Genomic DNA, 21,452 nt, shown 5'->3' with positions numbered 1-21,452 from the left:
GGAATATCTTAAACTAGTTTTCCAGCGATGGCCAACAGTATGAACCATTGGAGAAAATATAGTGCATTGGAAACTGTTGAGAAGTAAATGACTTTGAAATGAAGACAGATGAGAAATAGGAAAGATATGAAGTGGGCAAAAAGGAGGTGGTCTACAGTATAATACATTGGAATACATGGAAGTAAATGGATGTAGTATAAGCCTGGTTAATGTTAGCTTGTAAATATCCATTGATAATTGCCTATTGGACCAACAGATGGCTTGAAGATGAGGGGGAATCGACTTATTGACAGTAAAAATGATGTAGAGTTAAATTATATTATTGAATAGGACAATGGCTTCAGAGAGCTTTGCAAAGAGTAAAACACGAAAGTCTGTAAACTCTGTGATTGAAGTAAAAACCTAATACTGGAGAAACTTAGCAGGTCAAACAGTGTACTTTATGTACCAAAGATAACGAGACCTGACCAATGTTTCAGGCTTGAGTCCTTCATCAAGGTACAGTATATATCTTCGTTGTATAAAATACAGGTTTACCTGCTTTGCAAAGAGTGCATTGAGATGAATTTCTGTAATAAATCACTTGTGTACTTTTTGAATTGTTTTCCATTTAGATCTGGTGCACAATACATTTATGACCTATGGTTGTTTTGTTGAAAGATAAACTGTCTCTCTTTAAAAAAAATTAGTTAATTTCATTATGAGAGTATTTGATCCTCTAAACCCTGTGCACTTTTGGCCATTTAGATAGCCTTACAGTTTCCATACAAATTCTGGGAGAACAAAATTCAGGGAGCAGACTTCTTCGGTCATATTCCTCCCAGCCCTGACAAACGTGGACTTTTTGGTGTATTCTATGATATGGATCCTGAAGTAAGTGAATTAGTTGCTTTCAATGAGCGACTGTTAATATATTAGCTAATCACTTAAACCTACATATATGATGAAAATATAGCAATAATATAAATAATAATGGAAAGAAAACCAAATATAAGTTGCAACTTTTTGATTGAAAACTGATTTCCTCTTGATTTTTAAGCAAAACTAATGTTATTGGCTTACAAAATGTACTTAGTGTGTAAGATAATAGTTCAGAAATGTGAACATCATGTAGCATTATAACTGGACTGAATTGACACCATGTATCTTGTGAATTTTGAACTAGCAGTGAGAATGAAACAGCTGGTGTGCACTGGGGTTTATTGCTTATATAGTTCAAGGATATAGTTATTTTGGCATAATTATGAAGAATCATTATGAATTAACAGCTGTGACCAAGTCAAAACAAAATGTAAGTTAATGGTATAATTTTGTGGATTGCTTGTCATATGATATAAATTGATTCCCAAATCTTTCCTTTCACCCTACCACCAAGTGATAACAAAGAATTTTCAGCACCAAAATGAGCAAAGCTGCTGCCTAACAGATTCAACAACCTAGGTTTGATTCTGACCTTTGTTGTCTGTTTGCAGTTTGCTCCTCCTTTCCAGGTGCTCTAGTTTCCCAAATATGTGTGGTTTTTGGGTTCATTGGACACTATAAATTGCCCCCAACTGTGCTGATGAATGAATGACTTGGTTGGAATGTTAAGAGAATAAAATGAGTTGGGAGAGGATTAGCTCAGTGATGGTTGGCACATACATGGTGGGCTGACAGGCCCATGTGTGTGCTTATCTCTCAATGAGGCCATGAAAAAGGTCCCTGTTTACTTTCTCTTGAGCTTTCTCCTACCCCTTATCAAAGCTGAGTAAGTTGCAAGTTCTCCAGATAGCTTGAACCCACGAGTTAAACAAGAAAATCTGCATTCAGGCACCTGCCTGCTTTTTGCACATACCTTGAGGAAGGGTTAACCATATAACCATTTACGGAGCGGAAACAGGCCATGTTGGCCTTTTGAGTCCGCACCTTTGTGCGCCTCAGGCCCAAAATCTGGTTATATATCTTTACCTCCACTCGGAGACCTAATGAGTTTTTACAGCACTTACTCTGCAATTGTAGCTTTCACAAAAATGGAGGAGAAACTTGGCAAGTCATGCAGCATTTTTTTATTTTGCAAAAATCGTGCTGTATGACCAATATTTTGGGCCTGAGTTCTTCATCAATGTAAAACACAGGTAGGTGTCTGAATAAATGGTGAGGAGAGGAGCACAGGTCACAGGCAAGGATCATAGGTGGATATGGGTGCAAGGGCACAAGGGAAAAAAGGCTGATGGGATAGGAGAGATGATTGCTCTCTGAATGGAGAGGATACGGAGTTGGAGAGCTGGAGGAAAGGAGGCAGTGGGTTGGGGAACTTTAACCAAGTCCTTTTCCTGTGGGTCTTTTGTATTTCTAATTGATAGTGCAGTGTGGAAAGTATGTGGTTGAGAAATTCCACCTTGATATCAGGCCTGGGGCAAATCATAGCTGAGGTAGAGTGTGGATGAGAATTAGGACCCAGTATTTATTTAGAGGTTTCTAGTCTTAAGAGTTCCATATTTGCATTAGATGCAGAAACCTTTTGTGCTCCCCTCTCAATATTGTGCCTCAGTCCAAAGAGTGGTTTCTAAAATTTCAGCCATTTAATTTCACTGGCTTCTGACTCTTCCAAGCCGGAAAGTATGTCAATCCGTTCAAAAATTTATTCTTCATTAAATAGGTTTTTAAAAGAGTTTAAATTAAGCCATGGAAAAGGAATACATTCTTGGTCCTGACTGAATTATTTTATCCTCAAGAATCTATAACATGTAAACACATTGTGAATTATTTTCTGTATTTTTACAATGAAAACTTTTAGGGCAAACATTGTGTCCTTATGTCTGTGATCAGTGGAGATGCAGTGGCTGTAACACAGGAAATGCAGGAGGAACAGGTGGCTGAACTATGTATGAATGTCCTCAGAGAACTTTTCAAGGAACAGGTGAGGAATGCAAATTATTTCAAATACATTTTTTAAACAAAACAAAAACACAAATATTTTCTGGAACAAAGAAAGAACTATATGAATTCTTGTCAAGTTATTCCTGAATAGAGGATAAAGTGTGCTCATAATAACTTGTCCTCATTACACTATTCTATACACCAAATTCTATTCTCTACATCACCACCATCCAATTCCTCCAAAAAGCTTAGTGCATTCATCAAGATGAATATCATAATTTCATTACAACAGTTGGACTTGATGTAAAATGCCATGGGTTAGACATGTTAACATTGGAGATAATTTTTACACAGAAAGTGGAATGCATTGCTGAGGGTAGTGGTAGAGGCTGGTACAATACAGACGTTAAAAAAATCTCTTGGAAAAATAGAGGGTTATGGGTGTGAGGTAGGGAAGGATTAGAATATGTATGTCTGCACATCATGGGCTTGTACTGTCCTGTAATGTTCTATGGATTCTTTCTCCATTTCTCCATTGGCAACCTCACAGAAACTTCATTTATGTGGGTTACATTGTTGATCCCTTGATGAGGGGCTCAAGCCCAAAACGTTGGTTTTGTATCATTATGTTTGTTATATAGAGTTCACTGTTTGACCTGCTGAGTTTCTCCAGTATTGTTTCTGTGGGTTTTGAGCAAGAGTGGCTATGCAGATTTCAGCAAACATGATAAATTGTTGTGCTCTACAGTGTATGGGGTGTTTTCCGCTCCTTGTTTCCACCCAGCCTCGCAATGGAGATTTGGGAGTCAACACTTTCCTGCAGTTGTTGATTAAGCTGCAAGGAATTTTATCATGAATTGTCCTATCAAAAATGTAATGGATTAATTGCCAAAGTCTACTTGATGTCTGTTGAGAGTTTCCCATAGTGCTAGGATATGCTAAATTTTATGCACAATTGAGGCAGACAAGTTACAAGTTGCTCAACAGAGTACAAACTTGGGAGAATGAGAGTCCTCCTTGGGTTATAGGCTTTGACCTGCGATTACCCAAGGATCAATACTTGGGCCACAACTGATGATGGTTTGTGAATAGTTACGGCAAGTTCAATATGTATTATTTCCAAGTTTATCATGAAACTAAAGACAAATGTAAGTACTAATGAATATGCAAAAAGGTTTCAAGTGCCAATATAGACAAGCTGAGTGAGTCAACAGCAATGTGGCTGGTGGAGTACAACATGGGGTCATTCACTTTTGAAGAGAAATTGAGATATCGGGAAATGTTGACGTTCAAATGAGTCACTTTAGTTAAGCATCTGGGAAGGTAAGTGGTATGTTGACCTGGTTTGTAAGAGGATTTGAGTACCATAGTAAATATCTACATTATGTTGTGCCTTGATCTAACTACTTCTGGAGTATGATGTGTAATTGGGTCATCTTTCCTCAGGATCTAAATCCTAAAGAAGTAGTGTAGCAAAAGTTCGCCCATGTTTTCTGGAATGGCAGGCCTATCATATAAGGAGAGATTGAGAAGGCTTGGCCTATTTAGAGTTTGGAAGAATAAAATCGTTGAAATAATCTCAGGACTCAAAGGCTGTAGGGGGTCATAGTTTTGGACATGATTAGAAATAGGACCAAACTGAGGAGAGATTTGTTTTCACTTCAGTGGCAAATCTTTGGAATTTTCTGCTCCAGAGTCAATTGTTGCATTCAAAATAGATTGATATCTGCATATTAAAAAATAAAGGGATAAGTTGTCAGAAGTTGACATTTTCATGTGCACGATAGGATTGGGGGGGGTCAGGTGGTATCTTGACCTTGTGTGGTCCTGTTTCCTCCCACATCTCACAGAATTGTTGATAGGTTCATTGATAACTGGATCATCCCTTGTTTAAGACAAAATGAAACCAAGACATACAGGAGGGAATGAACTGCAGGCATACAGGGAACTGGAATGAATCCATTTGTGCTCCTGGCAGCCTGTGTGGCTGCCACAAATGCTATGAGCATGTCCCAAGTATTTTGTCTCTATTGACTAACTATCCTGATAGGAAGTTCCAGATCCAATCAGATACTTCGTTACACAGTGGAACAAGGACCCTTGGACACAGATGGCCTACAGCTTTATAAAGGCAGGGGGGAGTGGTGAAGCCTATGATATAATTGCTGAAGATATACAAGGAAAAGTTTTTTTTGCTGGTGAGGTGAGTAGATTCAGTATCAGATTACTGCTTCATTTCACTTAATGTATTTAATTGCTTATTTGTGAGGAAAAGGTAATGTTGAAATGTCCAAAAATAGTTTTTTAAAAAAATGGAGGCAAATATTAAAGAGCAAGAGCACAACTGAAATATTTTACTTGAGAAAATTTTTTATTGAGCCATTTCCTTTGGAGTTTTGAAACCAAGCACATAATGAATCAAATAGGTATGATGAAAATAGTGGTTTTCAAACTTTTTCTTTATACTCACAACCTTAAGTAATCCCTTACTAATCAAAGAGCACTTATGGCATGGGGTTTGCTTAAAGGTGGAGGTGGAATGTGAGTTTTGGGGGGCAGTTTGTAACCCATTAATGTAGAAGGTAGTTATATAGTTTGGACAAATGTTTGTGCAGTTTACCGATGACACAAAATTGTGTCAATCAGTGTTCCTTGTGGCCTCTGTCAGAAAGACTGGGCGCAGACTGGGAGATCACTTCGTTGAGCACCTTTGCTCTAAATGCTGCAATAGCGGGGATCTCTCAGTGGCCATCTATTTCGAGGCCCCACTCCATTTGCTTGCTGACATGTCTGGGGATGGTCTCATTCGCGACCAGATTAAGACTATCTCCAAATTGGAGGAAAACCTCATATTCCATCTAGGCATCCTCCAACTAAAGTCGACTTCTCTGGTTTTTCTAGCCGCTAGCTGCCCCCTCCCCCCAACCTTTCCCTATGACTCCTTTCCTGTAACTCCCCTTTTGTCTACTTTACTCCAGTTCTGCTTCCACAGAACCAACCCCCCCACCCATCAATTCTCAGTCTTCCTTTCTCCTGGTCTCTTCAATTAACTTGTCATGTTGGCGTGTACTTCTCCTACCATTTCTTTTATTCAGTTGCCTGTCTGCTTTTTTCTGAGACCTTGAAGGGCTCAGGCCCAAATATTGGCAATTTACCTTTACCCCAGATGGATGCTGCAAAACCTACTGAGTTCCTCCAGTGTTTGTTTTTCCTATGATGTGTTTGCAGACTTTGGTTTCACAAAAATGTGTCACAGTAGAATGCATTTGTCTTGTTAATGGCAGAGCCAAGAGTGTTATGGAGCAGAGATCTGAGTACAGATACATAGCTCTCCATAAGTGAGGGCTTTGAATACATGTGGTGAGACCACACTTAGAACTTTATGTGCAGTTATGGTTGGCTAGCTCTTGGAAGGATATTATAATGGTGGGACAGGTACAGAAGAGGTTTACAAAGTTGTTGCTTAGATCAGGGAAGTTGAAATTATTAGATTGGTAAAACTAGGCCTCCTTTTCCTTTGAGCATAGGTTGAGAGCAAATCTTATTGAACTCTATAATAATCATAATGAACATTGACAGTCTGTTTCCTGAAATAGGAGATTCTAAGATATCTTTAAGGTGAGAGGACAGTTCTTCACTCACGATGGTGGGCATATGGAACAAGCTCCCAAAGTGGTAGTCATGTACATTAAGTTTCTTTAAGAAACACTTGGATAACTATAGATGGGAAGGGCTTGGAGGAATATGGCCCTAATGCAGGCAAGTGGGACTGAAGCAGGAGGGCATGTTCTGCTTGAGAAAGTTAGGCCTTTTCCATGCTGTAGGAATATGACTCCATGTTAAATCAGCTTACCCATTTTATGATTTCTTGTGCTTTATTATTGGTGAGATAAACTCCATGTGCTTAGTATCAAACAATGCAGATGCTCATGGACATTAAAAATTTAATTCTGAAAGAAAATGGCTATCAGCTACCAGTTTTGTTACAGTAACTGCCCCCCCCCCCCCCCCCACCAAGTCCTTGTGTATTCTAAATATTAAGAGCAAATAGCAGGCCAACTGACCTGTCAAGCCTGCTGTGCCATTCAGTGAGATCTTGGATGACCTGAGAGGCTCATATCCACCTACCTGCCTTCTCTCCATATCCCTTAATTCTCCTACAATGTAAAGATCTATCCTAGCTTGTCAATTTGACTGAAAAATCCAAGAACTCTAATTAGACATTGCCACCGTAATAGGCCCATTAGTACATGGCAACCAAATACACCAATCAATCTACAATCCCCATACATTTTTAAAGGGTAGGAAGAACATACAAACTCCGTGCAGGCAGCGGTGGATTCGTACGCAGGTTGCTGGCACTAAGTGTTGCACTAACTACTTGGCTACTCCACAAACTCTTCCACTTCTGGTATGTTAACAAGGCAAAAATATTAAAAATTAAAACCAGATCATTGATGGTGACCTTTAATTTTGCAGACATTTGGTAACTTGGTCCTCGTAGATACTACTGGCCACATAGTTACCATAGATTATTAATCAGCCAGCAGGGCACAAAATTGTCTTTGAAATGTTTGCTTTTGAAGTTTTCAGTAAACAGCTTTACTACATTAAGATGCAGTGGAACTAGTTCAATACCTAAAAAGCTTGGTTAATTTGGTTTAATATTTTCTCTTAAAATACTTTTCCAGACATTATTTGTGTACATCTTTTCATAATGCAAATGCACTGGCTATACCATCAATACTATTCCAAGTGAAAAATCTAGTTTAAAGTTTTGGATTGTTGTTGCTCCAGTTCTTCCTAATATATAACCATTTTCTTATTGTGCATTTTCTGCCTGTATTTTCATTTGTTTTGGAGCTATGCATAAACAAAAAAGCAAAACCTTAAGATCCTAACTTCAGTGGTATATGCACATTTCCCAAAAACTAAAAATTTAGGTGCAGACAGCAGCAAATCACTGAAAGGAATCATTGTTAGATGAAAACTCAGAATTTAAGGGAAACTCATCCTAGTTTTTTTAAATTATTTTTTAGCTCATCTTCTTACTTTGGTTCTGATTTAGAGATTTACTGAAATGTTGCCTGGATTGCTAATCATCTACCCCCCCCCCCCCCCCCCCTCAACCTTCTACACTCCAATGAATAAAGACCCAGTCTACTCAATCTTTCTTCATATTCTTGATATAGCAATCCAGGCAACATTTTAGTAAATCTCTAAATCAGAACCAAAGAAAGAAGCTAAAAAAAAATATCTATATATAGAGTAGATGTGAATAGGCTCTTCCCCTTGATGATAGGTGAGATTGGAATGAGGGCTCATAAGTTTAGAAGTAACACGAGAGGGAGGTTCCTTCACTGAGTGGAATGGCCTTCTGGAAGAGGTGGTTGAAGCAGGGTCAATTTTGTCATTTTAGAGAAGAAGGTTGGATAAGTGCATGGATGTGAGGGGATTGGAGGATTATGGACAGGGAACAGGTAGGTGGAACTAGAGATCATTAAATCGGTGCGGAATAGAGGGGCTGAGATGGCCTGTTTCCGTACTGTAATTGTTATATGGTTAACAGTGGTTAGTAATCAAGCAACTGTACAGGTGAAGGACGTCTTATCTCTGTACAATATTTGCTGCTGATTGAAATTCTTATTTTCTTTTAATACAGGCAACAAATCGACATTTTCCTCAAACTGTTACAGGGGCGTATCTCAGTGGTGTCAGAGAAGCAAGTAAAATTGCTGCATTGTAGAAGATTTGTACGTGGGAGTAAATAATGTATAGATGGAAGGCACTGCTCTTTTAAAAAAAAAATTGCTGCTAAAATTATATAATGGTAGGTCTTTACTTTAAATCCAAGGATGAAGAGTACAAGATTCTGCTTTACATTATAAAGGGAATAAACCCACAACTTACAATCTTTAGCCAAGTCATGGAACTCCACAGTACATAAAAATCCTTTTAAACAATTTAAAGGCTGAACAGCTTTCATTATTTTTGGTGAAGTTGAATGGCTAAAGAGAACCCATTCTTGAACTGAATTCACTTTTCTTTTTATGAAGAATTGATGCTGAGTTTGGAAATATCACAAGGATTGCAATTTTTGAACCATCTATAATTTCCATCCTTCTGGAACCAATGTTTTTTTTTAAAAAAAAATCCACTTCAAGTGTTTGGATTGACAAGCAAAATGATGGACACACAACCAGGGGTCTAATTAGTAGATAAGTCATGTAAATAGTGTGCAAAATGTTCATGGATAACAAATGGGATTTTCTTTAAACTGCTGCTGAGCAATAGTTAGTTCCATTCTCAGATGCTGTTAACATCTCCGCATCCAAGCTTTGGAAGAAGAAGATTAAAGGCACAATGTGCATTTTTTTTTAAAGTCCAAATCCATCTGTTGATCAATCTAAATTGTTGGTTTGAAAATATGCAAGTAAACACTGCCTTTTTTTTTTACGATCTGTCCACTTGAGCACTGGAAAGCCATTCACTGTAAAATAGAGGTGACAAATATAATTCTTTATCACTGCCAAAACATTATTTATAGTGAAATTTTGTACATCTTCAATTTTTTTTTTAAAGCTTGTACATATTGTTGTAAATGTTTCATTTTGGTGGAATTGCCTCCTTTGTCTGTGCTATCTACAAATGGAAATGAGAAATGGTACAGAGTTAATTTGAGTTTAAACAATGCCAGTTTGCCTTGGGGTAATTTAAAGTGAACTCAGGTACTACATTCTTAGCTTTCCCCATTCCACTAGTTAATTACTAAATTTAAATCTTCTGTAATTTGAAATTACCTCAAACTGATTCTTCAGCAACCAGATTCAAAATGAGTTGGTTTTATCATGCAATATACTGTATGCAAATTCCAAGTTATGAAAATCTAGTTTGCATAGTACTAAAGTTTATCAAAGCTGTTTTTCTAGTAGAAAATTGTTACTTTTTTCCCCCTGAAGTTGCTTGGAATTAAAGGCCACCTGTTTAGGAGCAGAAGTCAGTCATTCTATCATCAAGAATAGGTGAAGAGGACACTTTCTTAAAAGGTGATTAAATGCAGGTGGATGATTTGGAAATTCTGCAAGTTGGTCATATTCTGCTTAAACCATTAAAAAGTCTGAAGTGTCTCTTTGTGTTTTTATTTCATCCTCAACCTGGGGAATTCAATATTCAGTACAAGTTACAGATGTAAACATTTCATATCTCCAATAAAAAAATGTACCCCTTTTACAAAATTAAAACCATCCCCTTGCTTTCAAAACATTTAAATACAGAAACATCACTCAAAAGGTAAAAAATTAATTTGCTTTAATAGAACATGCAACAGCAATCCAATTTTAATCAAGAAAATGACTAATTTTCCACCTCATTAAGCTAAACTCTAGCCTATGAGAACCAATACATGCTTCACAATAATGGAGTTACTGAGTAATTTATTCACAATTCATTCAAATTTAGTTTCATAAACAGCTTTAAAAAAACTAGTACACAACTAGAAAATTTAACTGATAAAACTTCAAATTTTAAAAGGCAGATCTAGAGCTAAAGAAGCTTATTCTACTTGGAAAACAGGTCAATTGCATGTAAGAGTCTATAACCCCTTCTCAAAGAAATGCATTTTCTTATTTGTGCTGGTACTTCTCTAACTTAATCAACAGGGAATATGATACAATGTCATCTTAACATTGCTTTGCTGGCTGCTTTGAACCAGGACCACCATCATGAAATCCACTGAAAAACAAAATGTAGAATATCAGTTACCCATGAGAAGCATTTAAACTGTAAAATCCCCCATCGTCTGGCACCTACAGGAATCACTGAGATGCAAATTTTCCAGTTGATTGAGTCTCATTTTTCCAATGATATCTAATACACCTGCATTAAGTATACACTGTACAAAAGACAATACAGTGCAAAATGTAAAGCAATTTGAAAAATCAGTATTGTGTAGACTTTGTAAAGTTTACCTTGATCAAGTATTTAAATTTGAACCCTGGTCACTACCACTGCATTAGGCTAACTGTGCTGGCATCATATAATTAAGTCCATCCCAAGTTTACAAATATTGCCTGACTAATAATGTACAATATAAAAATACTCTTACTAGGTATGCCGCAGGAGACACTTTGGGAAAGTCACCCCAGCAGCAAGTGGCATCGACCAGCTCTTCATTCTGGTGTCCTGGTCAGGCCTTTAGCACAACCAAACTCACCAACATACCAGTGTCCAGGTCAGGCCCTCAGTGCACATTGAGGGCCATTGCTAGTTCAGTGGGGCAAACCTTCACATGTCCAACAAAGTCTCAGCGCTCCCCCCTGGGGTCCATCTGCCCAGTCTTATTTGCTTGAAATTTATTTATTTCCTCAAATTCTTTTGTTGGTTGAGTTTCCAGTTGATTGAATTCTGGGTAATGGGGATTTTTATTGTATATTCTTACAAAATAAGATTCTCTTTCTCCCGCAAAAAAAAATTGTGAATGTGGCGCAGGTCAGCTTGATTTGCTGAGCATTTTAAGCACATTTTGATTTCCACTAGCTGCAATTTTGATTTGATATTACCTGGTTTCAACTTTCTCTGTGACCCTGCCTTAACTGTTTGCTTTCTAAATCATGATTAAATTCTTTAAAAGTAATAAATACCTACCGCTTTCACAGTGTTCTTGACAAAATCTTTTTTGTCAGAGAGATCATAATCAGGATAGGCAGCAAACACCTAAAGTAAAAAAGGAAATTAATGTAATGAAAAAAACATTGCAAGGAACAAACTATGTCTTTGTTTCTCTCTTTTTCTCCCCCTCCCCCCCAAAAAAAACCCCAGGAATTCATTGAAAAGTGAGGGTACTATTCAGTATGTTTGCATTTCACACTGCTGAGTGTGTGGTTGGTCATGTCCAAAGTGCACAACTTGTAATTGGGTGAATAAGCACTTAACCTGCTCAGCTGATGAACAATTCTTCTACCTACATCAATCCATAGTATCAATTATGGCAAAGTGTTTTGGAAAATTAAAAAGGTAGGCATTGTAACTGCGCATCTTCACCCATCTCCGCAAAGCAATGTTCATCAATTATCTATTTTTGCTTTAAATGGTTTCAAAGAAATTTTTCCATCACACCTTTTGAAGGAGTTGTAGAATCAAGTCCTTCAGAAAACTTGCCAATTTTAAATAACATTTCCTGCTTGCTCTAACCTCTAGCATTCACAAGCTGACCTACTCCTGTCCATGGACAAATGTACACAATGTAAACATTTAGTGATGGGGGCAATATTTATATCACCCATACTCCCCCTAGTAAAAACCTTGCTTTCATTTCACCTGTTACATAAATATTTGTTTTTATGTAGTCAATAGAAGTATGGAAGGGGACCCATAAACTTTGAGCAGAGTCCTGAAGGGGTGGGCGGGGGGGTCAGGTGATGCGCAGTGGAAAAGGAAACTTGAGAATGGGTGCTTCATTTAACTGGAATACAACCTCCCTACTTTTGTATTCAATAAAGGAAGCCATGATATTATTCAATGCATGTTAGATTTCTGCAACTCCTAACCCACCCACAAGAACTGAGCCTTACGATTTCACAATTTATTTCGTGCATCTTTGTGACAAATTTAGCAAACAAATTTGGTGCTTTAATCCAATATTTAACTAAATATAAAATGCAAAGATCCAATAGTGGCACACTATTCATTACATCATTCCAATTAGAAAGAGTTCCTCTTCTGCCTACTGTTTCCTATTGGTCAATATCAAAATATCCCTCAACATTTTTTACATCTTCACCTTTATAAATATCCAATGGAATTCTTCGTACACCCTTCCAACACCTTTATTCATAAAATGCAATATTTCTTCAAAGTAGTCCAGCAAGATGGTTAAAAATGAAGTTGGGGAGAAATTGTCGGAAAAAAATTATTGGGGAAGGATTGCTCTCTGAGCCAGCATAGGCTCAAAGAAATATATGGAATAAAACTTGAAATTACCACAATTTTTTCTTAAATACCTTGCTGTAACCTTTTAATAATAATGGCTTCAAGTTAACTGAGCTGTAGATTCTTGCTATCATTTGAATCCCAGCATAAGGAATAGGAAAAAGCCATCTGGCTCATCGAGCCTGCTCTGTCATTCAGTAAGATAATTTTTGTGCCTGTTCCCAATAACCCTTAATTCCCCTATTCTCCAAAAATCTGTATTAAATACAATTCAATGAGTCAGCCCCTACTGCTTCCTTGGGCAGAAAATTCTAATGATTCACTAATCTGGCAGAAGTAGTTTCTCTTTATCTTAAATCTGCTCCCCCAGATGTTAAGGCTCAGCCCCTTAATTCTATCTCACCTGTTCGTGGAAGCTGTTTTACTGCTTGTTACTTATCTATTCCTTTCATAATTTTATGTATCCAGAATATTCTTGGATAAGAAAAACTCCAAAAGTATAGGCGATGTAATCTCTCCTCACAAACTCCTCCTTTCACTTTCAGAATCAACATCATGGAAAGTCCTCTGCACCAGCTCCAAAGTCAGTATTATCCTTTAAGTGAGAGAACTGTACACACAACTCTAAGGGCAGCCTCACAAGCACCCACTACAGTTGCAGAACCTCCCTCCCCTTCATTTTAATGAAGGCAAAAATTGCATTTGATTTCAGGATTATCTGCTATACCCGCAAACTAACTTTTTGTGATTTATGCACGTACTCCCACTTGACAGCATAATGGAATTACATTTGCTATTTTCTGGTCTAATGGAATATTCCACAAAGAAGGAATTTTGGAAAATGAAAACCAGTGTATTAACTTTCTCACTAACCACTTTACACTCTGAATAAATTCATCCAAGACCCAGAAAACCTGCAGCTCAAATCATTTAGTCTAATTTCCTCACATTTCCAAATTTAAGTGACAAGCCTGAAATTCCAAATATTATCGTAATTTTAGAAAACCCTTTGATTCTGTTTATTCCAAGAATGTGCATATGGTATTAGTATTAATGAACTCATTGCAGAACAATAAATCCACCTTTTTGCAAATTTGTTTCATTGTGACTTCTTCCAAGTTTGCATCAGCCAACAGGTTCATGACTGTTTTCTTTATTTCTTCATCTGTAGGTGGTTTTTTCATTTTCTTTATCAATGGTTCATCATCTGAACCATCTTCAGATTCACTTTCTGATAAACAAACAAGATTCAACTTTACAAACAAGACAGGCAACAAAACAATTTCATTTTACATTTAAAACTTGTTAATCATATTTGTGCATGTTGCATTTTCCAGTCTGAGGCAAAATTAACAAGATAGCAAATTTTTTGAGAAGACTTCAGAGTGTGAGATGGGGCAAAAGGAACGGCACACAAGGGAACTTCTGGTTGATTACCTAAGACAGGAGTAGGCAACCTTTTACCATGCATGGGCAAGATTGTGTCAGCAGTTGAACAGCAGGCCGCACTGATGTTACCATAAATTAAATACAGACATTATGTAATTTAAGTTTTCAATGGTCTTTGCTTGAAATACGTTATGTACAATGTATGAACATAATTGACAATTTATCAAAAAACAATCCACAGAAAAAGTTCAAACAACAAGATCAACTGCATTCCTTCCAAAAAACTAGTGATGCATTTCAGGTCAGGGATGGCTTCTTCAAATCTGGAAATGCACCAAAAATCACGAGTTAGTCATTAAAATGACAAAAAAAAAACCAAATAGGAGTAAAATTAGTCACAAACAAAATAACTAACCCCAAAACAGACAGTAGCTTAATCAGTGGGGAAACTTGATTTTGTTTGTTATTTGAAAGCATTTCCACATTGGGTGACATAGCTGTTGATGCCAATAGCAAGACATCTCAAGGAGTTGTGCTTTCAATCTTACCACGGGTAGAACGAACTACTTAGCAGGAGTGATAAAATCATCCCTTGCTGGATACAAATATTTCACAGGTGTTTGGAGGGTGCCAACTGTCATTTAAACTTGGTTGCTTTTAAAACATTCTTCAATTAGTTCTGGAGTTTTAAACATAATCAGTAACAATTATTTTTGTTGCAAAACTGCAGACACAAATAAATCTTGAATCTTTCTCAGCAGAAGCTATTGTGTATTCCTCTCAACTTCTGCCTTTGATCCAGATCTCCCTCTTTTATTTAATTTCTCTACAAGTATGTGAGGTAATCCAATTTCAGAGTAAACGAGTTTTGCTTGCAGCTGGAGTTGGATGAAGAACATCGCAGCATCCCACACACGGACATCTGGCTTTGTGCCTCGGGGAGCAGAGGGTGGGTGGTGGTAGGTCAGGGGAGGGGGCACTGTGAAAGGTTCAGCCCTTTGGTTGCCTGGTTCCACATTCAATCATTGGGTGAGTGGCGAGGGACCAAGAGTGGGACAGCTAACCACTCAGCTCGTCTTAGGCCCAGCGCAGGGGGTGTTATTTTTCTAGGGGCAGGAAGTGATGCAGTTGATGATTGATTCCTGGTTATAACAATGTGGAGAGACTTCAGTAAACATTCCATGTGAATGGAGTCATTTCGCTGCACTATTCACAACCCTGAAGGAGTGGCAACATTTATATATAGCCATACAAGTATTTCCTTTGCTGATGGAGGTTTAATCCATGTGCAGTTCCCGGGACCACAGATGACAAAGGCTGACAGTTTAGGCAGTGAATGGTATACATTGGAATGGCTGAGATTGATAGGGCAAACACATTGGGTTGTAGGTAAAGTAGGTTGCCCATCCGTGACCTAGGAGAATTAAAGCACTTCGAAGAATGATGTCATCCTAGTTTAAGGATGAACCATACTGTCGATGAGAAATATGATTACAGGTTGAGAAAATAAATACTAGCATTGGCCAGAAATGCATTGATTATTAGGTTTCTGTAAAACATTTTTAAAAAAATATGAACAGAGTAAAACATCTCAAAGAATATCACTTTCTTCATTCCATTTCTTTTGCAACACCCATCTGCTGAGATTGACAAACTCCCTTCTTCCCTCAAAAGCAAAGAGACTTACCGGTTCAAATTTATAAAATGACACTGAAAAGATCAAATTAGTTAACCATACCATATAACAATTACAGTACGGAAACAGGCCATCTCAGCCCCTCTACTCCGCACCGATTTAAGTGATCTCTAGTTCCACCTACCTGTACCCTGTCCATAACTCTTCAATCTCCTCACATCCATGCACTTATCCAACCTTCTCTAAAATGACAAAATTGACCCTGCTTCAACCACCTCTTCCAGAAGGCCATTCCACTCAGTGAAGGAACCTCCCTCTCGTGTTACTTCTAAACTTTTGCCCCAACCCTTAACTTATGACCCCTCATTCCAATCTCACCTACCATCAAGGGGAAGAACCTATTCACATCTACTCTATGTATAGATATATATTTTTTTTAGTTTCTTTCTTTGGTTCTGATTTAGAGATTTACTAAAATGTTGCCTGGATTGCTATATCAAGAATATAAAGAAAGATTGAGTAGACTCTATTCATTGGAGTGTAGAGGGTTGGGGGGGGGGGGGGGGGTAGATGTATAGCAATCCAGGCAACATATCAGTAAATCTCTAAATCAGAACCAAAGTCATGCAACGTTTTTCAGAAAGCCAGCTATCTTTAAATATAAAGATCATGTCCAAGAATTATATTCAACCTCAGGTTCCAGTCCATTTTCAAATGGATGACTCCAAGTTATGACAGCAATTACTTGTGTACACAAATCTGATGTTCAACTTCTAAATCCAAAAGTACTCAAGTCTCTATCTATCCAGTTGCTGCTCAATAGATCAAAAGAATACAACTACAAGTTTACTCCACTCTACATCAGTGATTTTTTTTAGGAATATAGCAGCCTATGAATTTGATTTCAAGATTTTCTCAGTGAAAGATCTGTTCTACAATGCAGACTTTGAATGCTTCATTTTCTGGTCTACAGGCTGTACCTCTAATCCAGCACAGTTGGGTCCTGGCCACTACCAGACTTCAGAAAATAGGAATTGACCCCCAAGGGAATCCACTAATGTAAACATATAAACCATAGAACTGTAGCAGCAGCAACACTGCTCCTGCAATAACACACACAACCAGACAGGTTGAGCTCAGTGAGCAGACTAGTTTAATGCAGGCTGCTGGGCTACACTTATACTCCCAGCCCAGACCTGGCTGAGAACTGCGCTGGAGGGCGCTGATGTCACCCGGGCGTCACGTAGTCTCCCAGCGTGGGCTTCTGAGCCCCAAGCTGGAAGGAATGGAAAATCCCCAACGGCGCCATTTTGGCTGGCTGCCCCACCGCGTGGCTTACAAGCAAGGCCGGTTCGCCTGCCTAGTGGTGAGCCACCACAGAACAAATCTTAAAACAGGAAATAATACTGTTGGCGTAGCGGTTTGCACAACACCTTTGCAGCGCCAGCAATTGGGACCAGGGTTCGAGTTGCGTGTTGCCTATAAGAAGTTTGTACTAACAGTGGCAGATTCATACGTGCCAGACCACAGAGGGCTGGATAAGAGAGGTACAACCTGTATCAGCATAGTGGAAATGTGTGATATGTGCACTACAATTTTGTCTAAATGTTGATATTTCTTTCCAATGCATGTTAAATAGAAAAATTACATGGTAACTAGCTTTGCAATGACATTATTCAAATACACGCGATTTTAGAAAGATAACTGAGGAGATCAGTCAAGTATTTCATCAGAACACCATTTATTCTCCATTTTGTCTTTTTTTTTCTGGAAACACCTACAGCTAAAGCATAATGTCTATGCAATGATGCCTTTAATTTGTTCCTTTTTCAATAGGAAAAATCTGACAGTATTGTGAATCTTTTCCAATAACAAAAATAAAAATCTTATTTTCTATCATTTTGAGCTTTGTTAAAATTATACTTAAAGATGTTTCATGCCAAGTTTCCCCAGTCATAGTGGCATTTATAATTCCACTTCCCAAAAAGGAGGGAATAAAATTATATTGAATGGGAACAGAGTACTGCCGCTAGTTATAATATGGTCCTTTGAAATTAAAATCAACCTCGCTGATTGCTACATGCAAATTAGGCAGTTCATGGTGGAAGCATTATACATCATTAAGCAAGCAAAATGCATGATATTTTTCAGATCAGGACTACTCTTCATCTAAATCTTTCAATGTTGAATTCAAACTAGAGAAACACTGGTACCAAGTATCAACAGTATTCAAAGTTAGAAAGAGATTCTGTAAGTCAAGGGGATAGAAATCAACTGAGGATAATTTTCATGAAACTGAAAATGGCAGCACACACTGAGACAGACCGAGGAGAGCAAAGAGCGGAGACATAGCAGTTCTAGCAGCCCCGTACAGATTTTAACCAACCTGTTGAAAAGGCCAGTGCTTTTTAAATAAAAATCACGACAAAACTATTGAGGTATCTGGGCAAAAGGCAACAAAGGGTATCAGACTTGCAGGGTACCAGAAGTGGGATAACATTCCTGCCCCCCACCCTCAACTGAGAAGCCAGAGACATCCCTGCAGGTAAGGTGATCAAGGTACCAGAGCAGTGAAGGGCTCAGCAGCCAAAGGACTCAAACCAGGATGCTGGAGACTGGATCATGGAAACCAGGTACCGAGATTTCAGAGGATGCATAAGGCAAGGGTTCCTTAAGATTCCTTGTGTGATCCTGATTCCATCAGAGATTCAGAACTGGGAGCACAGGTTCACAAATGAATCGGACAGGTTGCTGACCACAGAAATGGTAGAGGCAAATCCGTGAAGGGACTCGGTTTTGTTCCTCTTTCTCTTATTACAGAAGGCAAGATGACACATTTTGTCTTATTACATGACAATAAATGAATCTTGAATCTTAGTCAGTGTAGTTTTCTAAAACTGTGAATCTTAAGACTAACTTGAATTCAGAGCATAGAACATTACAGAAACAGCCCTTCAGACCACAATACCTGCACCAAACAGGATGCCAAATTAAACCAAATTTCCTCAGCCTACAACTGATCCATATTTCTCCATTCCTTGCATAATCCCCTGGGGGCCAAATACTGAAATCATACAATACTTTTCATGCTTTATATATATTCAGTAGGAGAGAAGTATGGAGGAAACCAATTAAACTTTACTGATACACAAGTAGGGGGGGGGGGGGCCACAAACTTTGAGCAGAGTCCTAAGGGGGGCACAGCCAAAAAAAGGTTGAGAATGGTGGGTCTAAAGTATCTTAAATATCATTATTGTATCTGCAACTTACTTTGAAGATTTTTTAAAAATGTTTGGTAAAATTCCATCCAAGTACAAGTTCAATGGTTATTTAACCTTACAATTAGTTGCTCAAGCACTTACCCTTCTTTGCAGGAACAGCTGTTTTCTTTGCAGTGCTACTGTCAGCCTTTTTCACATTTGTTACTTTAGTATTTTGTCCCTTCTTGCCTTTAGGCACAGCTTTTGTTGTGGCTTTCTCTTTTTTTGTCACTTTCTTTGGTGGCTAAAATAAAAATTAATATTCTCAATGCACTTAAAATATTCTGTGCCTTTCTGTAGCAGGTTTTCTTAGATAGCAGACCATACAGTATGCAATTCAATGCCATCTGACAATGAAATGGGAATCACAAACCAAGGTCCAGCTGCTTTGTAAGAATCACAAAATGAAAGGAAATATTGAAGTGAAGGAGGCTGGTTTGGATTAGACAAGAGGATAGGGCATCCAGAAAGCAGGTGTGGATTAAACCTGGAAAGAATATGCATTTCTGGACACCTATGTGGATAGACTAAATCTTCAACATCTTCACACAGTCAAATAACAGCATTCCTCAAGAATGTGTACTCAGTCCACTATACTCCCAACTGTGCAGCTAAATACTGTTCTATCTCCAAATTTACCAATGACACGATAGTAGTGGGCCAGGTACCAAATAACCATGGATTGTAATGAAGGTTGAAAGTCAAATGGAATAATGCCAAAATAACCTCTCTCAACATCAACATGGTGAAAAAGGATCAGTAACATCAGGATAGGGATTAGAGTCCACATGCCTCCACTTTAATGGTGATAGAGTCAAAAGAGTAGATAGCATCAAGTTCTTGGGAATAAATATTTCCCATGACTTGCACTGGAACAAGCACATCAATGCAACAATCAAGAAAGCGCACCGATATTCTACTTTTTCAGAAGACCAAGTTCAGTATGTCCCTCAACAACTACATGTGCACCTTCAAAACCATATTTGATGCAATAAAACATGGTATGGAAGTTGCTCTGCTCAAGATGGGAATAAACTACAGATGGTACTGAATGCAGCTCAACAGAAAAACCTTCCCTCCCCTCCATTGACATCTGCTGCTGCCCAGGAATGGCATCCAACACTGAAAGACCCACACCGTCCAGACACACCCCACACCAACAGGGTTAAAGGCAGTTTCTTCCCTGCAGCTATAAGACTCCTGAATGAACCCCTAACAGTGCTGTCCTTGCTTGGTGCTAAATGATTTTCCTTTTCATTGTAATGCTATATTCTAAATTATGCTCTGTATATGGCTGAATTTAATTAAGAGGCAACCTGCTGACCTGTTCACTGAAGAACCTCCTCATTATATTTGCTATTTTGTGACAAAAAAATTTAAAACTCAAAGTCTGCACATGGGTAGAATGGAAAAACAGATGAACTTGTAGATGGACAAGAGCAACATTTTTGGATGAGATGTTTTGCAACGACTGTGCGACAACTAGAATGCCGAAATCTCTTACGTTAGAAAAATTCATGCAGACTTCTTCCATTGTGAAAGCAAATAATCTTCGTCCCTAGCCAATTGCTTAAAGGAATTCATTAAATCTATTCCAAATTACTTCATTTAAGTTTTCTTCAATGAATTAAGAAGCCTTCTTGCCTTTAATTTATCTAAAAGTAATTTTGCGTAGAAAATTTTTAAAGTTTCAATATTGATTATCTGAAAAAGTTTTGGAATCAGTATTTTTAATGAACAAGTCATGAAAGGTGCTTTGTTGCAGCATCACAGTACAAGCATTCATATAAACTACCTTACAACAAAATAGAAATAGTGCACGAAAGGTTAAGTATGGCAGTGTCTTTGGTTCATTGATCATTCAGGAATCTGAAGACAGCAGGGAAGAAGCTGTCTTTGTGCTGCTGAGTACACATCTTTAGGCTCCTGCACCCCCTGCACCGCCCCCACCCCCCGATAGTAGCAGAGTAAAGAGGGCGTGGATTAGGTGGCAGGGGTCCTTGAGAATAGAGGCTGCTTTCTTAAGACACCACCTCCTGTAGATGTCCTCAATGGAGTGAAGTTTGGTGCCTGTGATATCACAGGCCGTTAAGAACCCTCTGGAGTTTTTTCTTGCCGTGAGCATTAGCACCTCTGTACCAGAAAGTGATGCAACCAGCCAGAATGCTCTCCATAGTACACCTGCAGAAGTTTGAGAGTCTTTGGCTCTCCATTTGTCTTTTACATCTTGTATTTGCATCTTCAGATACTGAATTGTCAAGTTAGTTCTCTAGATTTCCTTTCTGATCAATCACCTATTTATTACATAGTATAATTATAGACCATAATATTGTACTTACCATATATGCCACTGTATAAGATGATCCCAAAACATTAATTTC

At 38.2% G+C, this 21,452-nt stretch overlaps 2 protein-coding genes across 14 annotated transcripts in view; one reads left to right on the top strand and one right to left on the bottom strand.

Annotated features, from left to right (window-relative positions):
- LOC138748254 (lysine-specific histone demethylase 2) overlaps positions 1–9,986 on the top strand; it is a 110,095-nt gene extending 100,109 nt beyond the window's left edge. For 11 of the 12 annotated variants that reach the window (XM_069908103.1, XM_069908111.1, XM_069908128.1 and 8 more), the window contains 4 exons: positions 748–873; positions 2,777–2,899; positions 4,910–5,062; positions 8,522–9,986. In XM_069908103.1, the coding sequence (XP_069764204.1) occupies positions 748–873; positions 2,777–2,899; positions 4,910–5,062; positions 8,522–8,605 (486 nt within the window). In that variant the 3' untranslated portion in view covers positions 8,606–9,986. The remainder of the gene's footprint in view (positions 1–747; positions 874–2,776; positions 2,900–4,909; positions 5,063–8,521) is intronic. The other variant, XM_069908120.1, reaches the window with a different exon arrangement.
- Positions 9,987–10,150: 164 nt separating this feature from the next.
- dek (DEK proto-oncogene) overlaps positions 10,151–21,452 on the bottom strand; it is a 39,335-nt gene continuing 28,033 nt past the window's right edge. For both annotated transcript variants that reach the window (XM_069908209.1, XM_069908220.1), the window contains 4 exons: positions 19,174–19,315; positions 13,869–14,017; positions 11,503–11,571; positions 10,151–10,590 (listed from right to left, as the gene is read on the bottom strand). In XM_069908209.1, the coding sequence (XP_069764310.1) occupies positions 10,579–10,590; positions 11,503–11,571; positions 13,869–14,017; positions 19,174–19,315 (372 nt within the window). In that variant the 3' untranslated portion in view covers positions 10,151–10,578. The remainder of the gene's footprint in view (positions 10,591–11,502; positions 11,572–13,868; positions 14,018–19,173; positions 19,316–21,452) is intronic.

Source organism: Narcine bancroftii, chromosome 1 (assembly GCF_036971445.1).
Source record: "Narcine bancroftii isolate sNarBan1 chromosome 1, sNarBan1.hap1, whole genome shotgun sequence".
In the NCBI taxonomy this organism is placed as follows: domain Eukaryota; kingdom Metazoa; phylum Chordata; class Chondrichthyes; order Torpediniformes; family Narcinidae; genus Narcine; species Narcine bancroftii.
This window is presented reverse-complemented; position numbering and strand designations above follow the sequence as displayed.